This window comes from Hydra vulgaris, chromosome 06, assembly GCF_038396675.1.
Source record: "Hydra vulgaris chromosome 06, alternate assembly HydraT2T_AEP".
In the NCBI taxonomy this organism is placed as follows: domain Eukaryota; kingdom Metazoa; phylum Cnidaria; class Hydrozoa; order Anthoathecata; family Hydridae; genus Hydra; species Hydra vulgaris.
This window is the reverse complement of record NC_088925.1, coordinates 12,547,501-12,559,927: the sequence shown is the minus strand read 5'-3', so window position 1 is coordinate 12,559,927 and position 12,427 is coordinate 12,547,501. Positions and strand designations below refer to the sequence as shown.

Sequence of the window (12,427 nt, the reverse complement as noted above, 5' to 3'; positions counted from 1 at the left end):
TTTTAAAACAATTTTATCTCTTTTTTAAATAATATAAAAATGTTTAAAAAAAGTTGATTGTAAACAAAGAAAATGTATTTGGAAGTAAAATGGGAAAATAATGATGTTCCCATTAATCTGCTCGCAAAAAAGTATAAAGTTCAAAGTTTATGAAGTGAAAGTTATGATTGAAAAAAAAGTTGAAAAACTGAAAAAGAGGTTGGCCAACTTGATTAAAAAAGTCATTAGGGGGATTGATGCAAATCTAAAGTACTCCATTTGGAATATTAATTTTTTTTGTTTGCTTGTTTCCAAGTGATTTAAAAAGTTAAAAAAAGTAATGGCTACAAAACAGAAAACAGAAATTCAATGGAAACCCAAACAGAAATTCAGCAAAAGCCTAAAACACGGTCAAAACTGCTGCAAAAAAGCTTAAAGAAAATCAAAAATGCATTATAATGGATAGCTAAACTCTATTCAAACTCTAACAGACCAGCAATTTTAAACGATCCTGAAAAGGAATAAAGCTTGACATTTTGCTAAAATAAATTGAAGTTCAAAATAGCCATTTTTCACAAACACAAACATTAACTCTGAAGTTTGTGTGAAACAATGTTCAAAATTGTTATTCCAATAATCCAAAAGCATGATGATCCACTTATCTTCTGGCCTGATCTTGTATTTTGCCATTACTCAGGAAGTGTAATCAAATGATATCAACCAAATGGCATTAATTCGATTCAAAATAATCTAGAAAACATGCCAACTTCGTCTAACTGAAAACTTTAGACAAACATGACACATTTAAAAACTTCCCTTTATTTAAATCATTCTGTCATTCTAAACAGTCTTTATAGGAAATTTATGAATATGTTATAACATATATATAAAAAAAAAACACAAAAAATTGATTTTTCTGTTACTCAAAAAATTCTTATTCTTAAATAATATAAAGCAACATTGTAAATGTTACACAATTATTTTAACAAAAATTTCCAACAAAATTTTATAAAAAATTTTATTTTTATAAAGTTTATAAAAAATTCAATTTTTATAAAGTTTATAAAAAATTCAATTTTTTATAAAGTTTAAAAAAAATTTAAAGGTTAACTTTATAAAATTTTTTATATTTATATAATATTTATAAATAATTTAATTCTTTGAAAAAGACTAAGCATTAAGTAAACACTTAAAATTTTCATTATTAAAAACAGTAGAAGCTCACCTCTTCCATACGAAGGCCAAATAATTGTGTATAATTACCAGGGTAACCAGTCAATCTATTTTTTAAGATAAACACAATCAATGTTAATTTGTTAAATGTAAAAATTGTCAATAAATTGATTGAAACACAAGAAAATATATCTACTAATTAACCCAAAAAAGTCAATCAATTGGTTTTAATCTAAACTAATTCATTTAATTATTTGTAACAAAAACATATATATCACAGACAAGTTGTAATATAAACTAATGAAGTTGAATAATAATAAAAACATTAAATAGGTAATATAATATAGGTAATATAAACTAAAATAAAGTTTATGTTTTTAACTAATTTAAAAAAGACTCACTTTCCTTTGATAAATGCAATGTAAAAAATTGATGCGTAAAAGTTGACAAATTGAAATACAAAAACTTTGAATGTTAAATTGTCTTCATACTCTGTTTGTGTGCGATGCATTTCTTAAAACAGAAAGTAAAATAAATTGAAGATTTAAATTCTTTTAGAAAATTTTGTTTTTAGAAAATACAAAATACTTTAAATGATTTAAAACATTCAAAAAAAAAATTGACTTGATCAATCATTAAAACATACCCCAATGGGTTAGGGCTAAAGCAACTTTCTCGTAAACCTGTGAAAAACATAACTTATATAAATGAAAAAAAATTATAGTATGGATAAATAATTTTTGAAAACTTTTTATTCTTTGCTATTTTTATTATTTATCACATTAATTATATCTTTATTTATATATCATTTCATTTCTTATGAAGTTTAACTAATTTGATTTTAAATCAAATATTACTTATAAAAGACAAAAATTTCAAGTTTTCAGTTAAGAAATAGCAGGAAAAAAAAAATACTGTTTTGATGATCAAACCTGATAAAACTGGTAACGAAACTGTAACTGCAAACTGGTTCACTATACTGTAACTGTAAACTGTTATTTTTTTATTTTTATATTTTTTTAAATTTTTTTATTCTGATTCACTCCCAAGTAAGTAAAAAGTACTATGAAGCAATAGACCAAATTGGAATTAAAGAATCTAGTAGTATATTGACAGTATCAAGTAAACGATAAAGCTCCATTAGCGGGAGAACATTTAAAGTACAACAGTATCAAAAAACATAGATATTAATTGCTTTATGATTTAGCATTTCATGTCAGCTCCTTCTATTGAGTTTGAAGGCTTCTTATTGTTTTTGTTTTTTTCTTCTTCTTTTGACTGATTCATTGACTCAAGAAAATTTTGAAAATTTATATGTATGTGTGTATGTATGCATGTATGTATGTATGTATGTATGTATGTATGTATGTATGTATGTATGTATGTATGTATGTATGTATGTATAATAGATCATTAATATATATATTTTTTGTTAATTCACCTCCCCAAGGCTGAGAAGGTCGCTACAGAAGAGGAGGCTACTTAATTGTGGTTATAACCCTCTCTCAATAACTCCGAAACACGAACCTTAACGAACAAGGTCACTGCGCAAAGAAATAAGTTGAGCGTGGTACTACCAGGAACGTGGTGGGTATCGAACTTGGAAACTCTTGCTTATGAAGCAAGCGCTCTACCACAACACCACTACCGCATTATATAAATATAAATGATATAAATATAAATGATATTTGATTAATAAATGAAATTTATTAACCAAATATTATTATACAAATGATCTTTGATAAATTTGACTAAACTTTGATTCTTCAATTAGCTACAAGCAACCACAACTAAGTTGGTTGTTACTAGAGAAAAAGAACTGTAAACTGGTTCACTATACTGTAACTCTTTTTTTATTTATTCATTCATTTTTTAATTCTGATTCACTCCCAAAAAGCCTGCAAGCAACTAATACTAAGTTGGTTGTTATTAGAAAAAAAGAATAGAGTTATAGAGCAAGGAAAAAGTTGAAAGAAGACTTGAAAAGTTGAAGATGGTATGAGTCAGGAAAACATGAAGATGGGAGGGAGTTCCAAAGCGTTGAAGTGCGGGGGAAAAACTAGACAAATAAAAGTTTTTAAAGCATGCAGGGACAGATACAATAAAAGAGTGAGACTTTGCTAAATGACAAGTCAAGTAAGATTGAGTTTTAGCTAATGGAACTAGAGATAATAGCTCCTATAAGTAGCAGCCATGATTGTGTTTGTAGAAAAGAGAAAGAAATTTACTAAACTTGTTATTGGTTTACTAAACTGTAACTGTAAACTAATTTACTAAACTGTAACTGTAAACTGGTTCACTAAACTGTTACTGTAAACTGGTTCACAATACTGTAACTGTAAACTGACTCTCTAAACTAACTATAAACTGGCAATGGATTCCCTGATTGTTTATAAAAAAAGTTGTTTAAAATTAAAAAAAAACTAATTATTACCCTTGATAAGATCATGATGCATATAAGATTGCAAACAGCACCTGTTATATTTGCAATTTGCAAAGCTCTTGCTGCAGTATACTCATTGCGAGCTAAAGGTCTGTACACTAATAGTTTGTAAACAATAACGCCAAGCATAAATATCAAAACTAATGACACCTGTTTAATAAAAATAAAATTAAGCAGTTAATTAACTAAAGTCTACCTAAGTAAAATCTACAATAAAAATCTGTTGCTAGATGTTTATGTTGTCACATTTTCGTGAGTTTTGTGTATTGCTAAATTTTAGTGTTGCTATACTTTTGTGTAACTATATTTTTGTGCGTTGCTATACTTTCCTGTTACTAGATTTTAGTGTGTTACTATACTTTTGTGTGTTTCTAGATTTTAGAGTCTTCAATATTTTAGTGTGTTACTATACTTTTGTGTGTTTCTAGATTTTAGAGTCTTCAATATTTTAGTGTGTTACTATACTTTCATGTATCGGTAGATTTAAGTGTGCTACTATATTTTTGTGCATTGCTATACTTTTGAGTTACAATATTTTTGTGTGTTACTATATTTCTGTGTGCTACTACAATTTATTAAGTAAATATAGGTATTAGTTTTATCAGAAATTTTTGTAGATTTTTTATAGGAAGATTCTGTGCAAAAAATCTTTTAGAAGAAAAAGAACTATATTATGACTAATATTAAATTAATAACTATTATATATAATATAATACATAACAGTAAAATAATTTATTATTAAATAATAAGATCTATTTAATAAAATTACCAACAAAAAAAAAGTAAAATATTTTACATAAATTTATGTTTTGAAAAATAACAAACCATTGTTATAACTATCAAGATTCCAGAGTAGATTCGAGGTACACGTTGCTTAGATGGAAAATGAGGTTCAGGAATCCCTGTGATAGGATTTCGTTCTACAGTTGGCGCAAGAGCAGCATATGTAGGTCGGGGTTGCTCTACTTCAGATTCATAGTCTAAGCAATCCCAACGATATGCTAAAGTTATTTCCTTCCGCTTCCAAAACTCAAGAAAGAACACAGCTAAAAAAGAAACATAACAACATAAATAACAAATACCAAATCTTTTTTTTTTTAAATCTATATTAAAAACTTAAAAATCATGATCAACACATGAGATGATTTTTTCTTGAAACTGTGTTAAGTTGTTATAATATATAAAAATTTTGTGGAAAAAAATAATAAGTTTTAAAAAGCATTGATAAAAAAAAAAAATTAGTGTTAAATTTATTTTTTAATATACAACATATACATACATTTATATAACATAAACCTTAGCGGAAAGAGCAGGCTCACACTTTTTTCTTATTTATTTCTACATATTGTAATTTTCTTTAATTCTAGATGATGAAAACTTCACTGTATAATAAAGATTAGAGATGTGAGTTGTTTTTTTGGTTCTTGTTTTTTGCAAAAAAACAAACTGCTTCGTTTTTTGTTTTTTTTTGTGTTTTTTTTAAATTACTCTTTTTCTTATTTTAAACACTGAAATAATTTTAAAAATTTGTTTTTAGGTGTTATTTATTAAAGGAGAGTTTTCATTCTTTTATTTAACATAGATTTTATTAGAATTGCCAAAAGTTCTTCAAGTAGCAGATCCCCTCCACTTTTTTTTTTTTTGTGTGTATTTTTTTAACTAACTACTTTAACACCTTGAACTTTAACATTTAAATAAATATCACCTCAACAGTGTGTTTTTAGGAAATATTTATTAAAAGACTTTGTCATTCTCTTATTTAACATACAATTTATCTGTCTTGTTTTACAAGTTCTTCAAATGTTCATCAAATAACTTTAACAATTTTTCTTCAATAACTTTCTTATATTAAGCTAAAATAAAATTAAAAAAATTATTTAAAGAAACATTTTTTTTATAAAATACAAAGACATTATAAGTAAAGGGTCTCTTTTTGTTTGTTTTTTTATGTAGATATGTTTTTTTAGTTCAAAACTATTTTTCCTTAACGTTAAAAACAAATTTTTCAAAAGAATGAATGAAAACTAATTATTGTAATTTGTAGAATGAATGAGAACTTTATAATTTATAAATGAAGTTTTTAATTTATAAATGAAGTAACACTGCAATGCAGAATTTATATGTATTGTATAAGTTTTGCATAGTTTTAATTTTTTTTTTAATTTTGCTATTTTATTTTATGCTTTTTGTTTTTTAGTTTATTTCTGCAATTGCAAATAAATTATATTTGTCAACATTTAATTTCAGAAAGCGGAAATAGTATTTTCAATCATGTTATAAATAATATTGCATAAGTGTGTTGTAGTATTTTTATTTTTAAATTTTATACTTTTATGTTAATAGTTTTGAAACATAAGATTATTAATGATGATATATTGTTGTTTTGAAAATACTTTATGTACCAGTTTATCATAATTTTTAGTAAAGTAAATTTTCAGTGATACAATTATTATTAGTAGTTTTTTAATAATATTACTGAATTATGAAATTATCTTATAGCCATTATAAGGTATTGTAAGCATTAATTAAACAGTTTTCTAATCAAAATAGTCACATCATTTAGTTGTTTGATTAGAACATACTAATGAGTAGTAATAATAGATTAGTCTGTGGCCTCACTGGGGGTAGAAAGAAAACATCTGTGAGCATTTTATTTAAGCCAGCAAGCCAGGTGAGCAAAGCAGAAAGAGTTCAATGTTCTTTTTGCAATGATGTTATGTCGAAAAGTGAAATATGAACGGCCTTGCATATTAAGAAATGTAGAAAATGTCCAGTTGAAGTCAAACACAAATTTTTAAATGATGACACAGTCATGCCCCAATCTCATTTCTTCAGCTTTCTGCTACAAGTGCTGCTTGCAAAAGAAGTTTTAGCAGTTATGCAAATGTTCACAGTGCCAAAAGAAACAGATTAACAAATGAAAGAGCAGCAAAATTAGTGTTTGTATCGCAAAATTTCAAACTTGAAGCAATGGATATCTGTGCAACACAATAACCAATTCTGCCTAAAGAACTAATAAATATTTTAGATAAATCTCACGAATCAATAAATGTTTCGGATGAGGAGTCACCTGAACAAGAATTTGAGTCACTTGACCAAGAATGTTGTTTTAGATTAAAAAAACTTAAAATAGAATTGTTTCTTATCAATTTTTGATTTCAAATTTTAAAAAGAACAAATAGTTTGTTAACCATTTTAGCAATAAAAAATCATTAATTTAACTCTTTTGTGAACTCTGTTTATGCTTTAATAAATTAATTTTAATATAATCTAATATAAAATCTAAAATACTCAAACAAATCTAAATAGAAACATTTTAGATAAGTTGGAAACATTTTAAAAAAGTTAAAAGTAAGTAAAAAAAAAACACTAAAAGGATCTGTAAAAACCAAAAAAAAAATCCAAAAAAACCAAAAAACCTCCAAAAAAACACATTTTTTGGGTGAAAAAAACACGATAGCAAAAAAGACGTTTTTTTGCATCTCTAATAAAGATGGACTTCGAGTTTAACTTGTTTTGCTTACAGAATACAATTGAAAATATTTTTTTATAACAGTGGGTGTAGTAATCTAGATTATATTTTTTGTAGTAACTGAGCTTATATTTTTGCTATACAAAATGGTGTAACAAGTTATTCATTGTGTAATCATAAATTTATTACTGCAACTAACTTTTTGTTGTAGTAAAATTTTTGTATTATAAATTCAAATATAAATACTAAACATTAATTTTAAATAATAAATAGCTATGATACAAAGTTATAATAGAAATAATAAAAAGAAAACTCTTCTTATCAAACACAGATCTTTACTGAGTAGAACTTGTTTTTGTGAAATCCCTAATGTGAAATACCATCCAATAACACTATATTGGTAATGTCAAAATCATTGAAATTCGGCAAAGTAGTTTATAAAATAAAAGCATTATTGTTGTATCTAATATGAAAAACTCATAACAGTCATTTAAAAAAAAATTACTTGACAGGCTTAAAGACCAGATAAGAATATCAGCATTGGCACTTTAGACAGAATTGTGAAATTAAATAATGCATCTTGTATAATGAAACATTGTACAGCTGTTTTTCAAAATGCCTAAAGGTAAAAAAAATCAAATTTGACTTTATTACAAAACAAGCTAATTTAGATGCCTAGAAATGTTATTGAATAAATATTTTTGAAGAATTATGAAAAAATTCATCAAAATTATTTATTTTAAAAAACATTTTATAAAGAGTTTCTTTTATAATTCTTTTATAAATTTTTTTTAAAGTTTTTCTCGAAATATGTAAAAAACATCTCAAGGTGTTTTGAAAAACGGCTGTGTTATTTAAAATAATAACAATATTTTGAAATTTTCTTCAAATAATTTCAGCTTCAAATAATTTCAGCTTCAAATAATTTCAGCTTCAAAGACCCAAAAAAAAAAAAGATTAACTGCAAAAAAAGATTTCCATTACAAGTTAATAATAAATTTTATCAAGGTTAGTAAAAAACAATTTTAAGACTACAGCCTTCATTTGATTTGTAAATTTTGTATCATTTTTCGCAAAGATTTCATTATTTGGTAATAAATATTTAGTAAATTTAAAACAAGTATCTGGTAACTAATGCGAGAGCTAAAATTCAACAAATACTTTGAAGGTCACAAATATTTGTAAAAGATTGAAGCAATATGATGGTAATGATGATTTTTTTAAATCAAGCAATGGATCTCAGAGCAGAAAGACTAAAATTGAAAAATAAATTATTATTATTATTATTATTATTATTACTATTATTATTATTATTATTATTATTATTATTATTATTATTATATATATATATATATATGTATATATATATATATATATATATATATATATATATATATATATATATATATATATATATATATATATATATATATATATATATATATACACACAGGCCAAGCAGAAGGGAGTATAATGGGTGATTTTTATCCAGGTGCCAAGGCTTTAAAGGCACTAAATTTTCATTGAATACTTATTCTTTCCTGAGAATTCAAAAATATATAGATTTATAAGAATAATTAAATAAAAATTTATATACTTGATTTATGTAGGAATAATTATATATTAGTTTATTATAATATCATCACTTATCATAACTCAAAAAAACTTTTTTTAAATGTTGCTAAATTTATTTAGTGTATATTAGTGAATAGTTTTAAAAATACCTTAATTAATCAAGAACAAATGTGCACTTTTCCACTTCCACTCATTGACAATTAAAAGTATTGTTTTTGAAAAGTACAAGTTTCACGATTAATTACTGTATGTATGTATACATATAAATATAAACACACACACATAAATATATATATTTGAATGTATATATATATTTAAATACCCTTGATCTAATAGCAACTCCCTTACACAATATATCAGTTGATATATGTAATGAAGCATATATAGATTATTATTTGTCAACTTTTTTTAGTTCTTAATTATTTATTTGCTTATTAGTAAAAAAAAAAAAAAGGAAAATGAAAAAAAACTGCAGCACTCCTTGCATGTTCTACCTATTTAGTCTGTCAATGTGTATACTGAAGCTCCTGGCATCAGACTACTTATCTAAACGTGGAATATAAGTTATAAATAATATATTGTTACTTGCTTTTCCTACTTTTATAGCAAAGAGCATTTTCAGAAAGATCAAAAAAAGAAAAGAAGAATAATGAAAGAAAAGATTGATGCATCATGTCAAATCCTCAGTGACGCAGTAGCACTTATTTGCAGCAGCAGGCTAAAAGAAAGTCGATGTGTGCACTAGAGTCCCTGGCAGGAAGTTATTTTAGTCTGCCATCACTAGTTTAAAGAAATCCGAATTTAAGTTTTTTTATCTCTACATTCTAACAATATACAATTACACAATTAGAATGTTATTTGAATAAGTTCGTTTTTGTTAATTTTAGCCCATATTACCCATTTCGCATTTTGCTTGGAAAGGCCTTTACTGTAAATTACTCCTCTACCCCCCTCCCCCCACATAGTTGACTTTTTCTGATGAACAATTTGTAGCATATACGGCAAGAAGATCAAGTGTAACTTGAATATAGGACAATCTGAACATATCAATGTTTTCGCTTTGGTGTAGGCAGTAATTTTAAATTTTAATTGCGGATATAAATTTTTTCTCTCTGGTAGCGTACAACTTTTAGAAACATGTTCAAACATTTTATCTAAATTTCCATTTGTTTCAGATAAAAAAATTTTTTTCCTCTAGTTAAACTTCATCTTGGTACATAAAAATATTTAAACCAAGCTTTTTTTCAGATACAATTAAGCAAGATTCCACAAGTTGCATTTTTGCCAAGGTAAACATTGCTGATTTAAATTGAGGATCTAAAAAAGTAGCGATAAGAAAAACATCTTCACTTAATTCAAACCTGATTTTCAACTGCATAATAAGATTATTAATAAATTTATTTATTCCTAGGTATAAATTATTGCTAGGTTTGGAGATATACCTTGTTGGAAAATATTATATAGATTATTGACCCTATCATCCAAATTTTGAGATAGAGTGGTCATGTGTGGTGGTGTTGGTGACATTGCCCTTGAATAAACACTAAGCACAAATTGATGAAATTAGATCCAGAAGCTCAAATGATCTTCCATCTTCAATTATAAATCTAAGCACAATCATACTTTTTTTAAATAACTGTTTCCAATAAGGTCCAATAAAATGTAAATTTAATGAAGAGCCTGATAATTTTCTGCTAAATCAAAACAAAAAAAAAATCCTGTTAGCATGATTCCGTAATCATGCTAACAGGATTTTTTTTTTGTAGCAGATGCACGCTTTTTAGATCCTTCTTCGTGCAGCTTTTCAATGTTACATTTTAAATGGTTCCACAGATGAGATAAAGTTCCAGTTTTATGAGCAGGATACTTTTTGTTGAAATTTTCTGTTTGCATTGCCTTTTTTTTAAAGAATTCTTAAACTATCAATTTTTTGGATGTCGTTTTTAAGCTTGAAGTGAAATAATTAACAGTTCTTTTAATTCCAGTTTGTAGCACTCAAAAAATTTTCTAACTTAAAATTACTTTAATTGAAATCGAAGTTTAAAAGTACCGAAGCAAAATTTAAGACGTTTAACTATACAGTTTACGTGTTACTAGTGCTCAGCTCTGTTTAAATCTCTAATTAGCAATTACTTTTACTAAATTATGTTACAAAATTTCTTTATCCCAAAATTTATTGATATGTTAATATTTTACAAACAACTTTTTAACGCTGTATGTATGAAAACAAACAATTATAAATAAAAAAACGATTCATAAAATTTGAATCATTTTTTTCAAATCAAATCTCAAATCGAAGCAGCTATCAATTCACAAATGGAATCGATTTACAGGGAGCTGATAATATACAGATTTATAATAAGGTGGCGGGAGGGTTTATACTCATAAAAAGTTGACGGGATAGCATCCGGTCACATCCTGCCCCACCTCAAGCACTGTATGTATGTATGTGTGTGTATATATATATATATGTATATATATATATATATATATATATATATATATATATATATATATATATATATATATATATATATATATATATATATATATATATACATATATCAGGCAACTAAAAAAGTTTGTGCGGTTAATCCTAATTGCCTATTTCTAAGAAATGTATTAAGAAAACTGGTTGTTGTGAGGGGATTTTGCATATAAATTAAAGCTTGTTTTAAGGAGAATCAATCAGTGTGTTTCATAAGTTTTATTAGTGCGTTTTAAATTTAAAATTCTTAAGTGGAGTATGGTTGTGTGAGATGTGATAATTCGCGCCTGTTTACTTTATGAGTTAAAACTTGGAACCAAAGCTGCAGAAGCTTGTCGTAAGATATGTGCTGCTTTTGGGGAAGGTTTAGCAGAACGGACGGATCAAAAGTGGTTTAAAATATTTCCTTCTGGAAATAAAAACCTTGAAGATGAACCAAGATCTGGAAGACCATCCATCGCAAACAACGAAGATATCAAGCTGGCAATCGAGCATGACTCCAGTCAAACATATCAGGACCTTGCCCTAAGATTTAATGTGAGTGATGAAACTATTCGTTTACATTTGCACCAACTTGGACAGAGTTTCAGTTGCTCTTCACCAAAAACAAGCAGCTTTGACAAACAGAAAAGGTAATGTATTCCACCAGGACAACGACAGACCAGACACCGCAAAAATCACGCGGGAAACTCTAGCATGTTTACAATGGGAAATTCTACCTCACCCTCTGTATTCACTAGACCTTGCGCCAAGCGACTATCACCTGTTTTTGGCCCTGGATAATCATATGAGGAATCGACAGTTTCGAAATAGAGAAGATCTCGAAAATGAGTTAATTCAATTTTTAGCTACCAAACTCAAGACTTTTATAAAAATGGAAGATACCAGCTTGTTTCATAATGGGAGAAAGTTATTCTTGCTGAAGGAGACTATTTTACAGAATAAACTTTATTAAAACTGTTTTTATGTGTATTTATTTATGGATCTGCAAAACCGCACGAACTTTTTTGGTTGCCTGATATATAGAGAGAGACTTTAATGATAAAAAAGAGACTTTAGTGGCAAAAAAAGTCTCTTTCAATGCTTTTTTTTAACATTTAAGCAAAATCAACAATTAGGAGACATTTTAACGTTATTTAAATGTTAAAACTACGGGGAAAAATATGGAAGTACATTAAGTTTTATTGTTTATTAAAAACCGCAATGATTATGACTAGAAAGTTTTTTTAACTTATGGTGCTTTTGTTTTTTGTTGTTTTATAATATTTTTGAAACATGCAAGGAGTGTTACTGCATC

General features: G+C 26.3%; 1 protein-coding gene across 2 annotated transcripts in view; it reads right to left on the bottom strand.

The window, feature by feature from the left end:
• LOC136081652 (anoctamin-7-like) overlaps positions 1–12,427 on the bottom strand; it is a 42,224-nt gene that overhangs the window by 6,375 nt on the left and 23,422 nt on the right. The window contains exons 15-19 of one of the 2 annotated variants that reach the window (XM_065799236.1): positions 4,421–4,641; positions 3,587–3,745; positions 1,799–1,835; positions 1,554–1,665; positions 1,205–1,259 (exon numbers count right to left, since the gene is read on the bottom strand). In XM_065799236.1, the coding sequence (XP_065655308.1) occupies positions 1,205–1,259; positions 1,554–1,665; positions 1,799–1,835; positions 3,587–3,745; positions 4,421–4,641 (584 nt within the window). The remainder of the gene's footprint in view (positions 1–1,204; positions 1,260–1,553; positions 1,666–1,798; positions 1,836–3,586; positions 3,746–4,420; positions 4,642–12,427) is intronic. The other variant, XM_065799237.1, reaches the window with a different exon arrangement.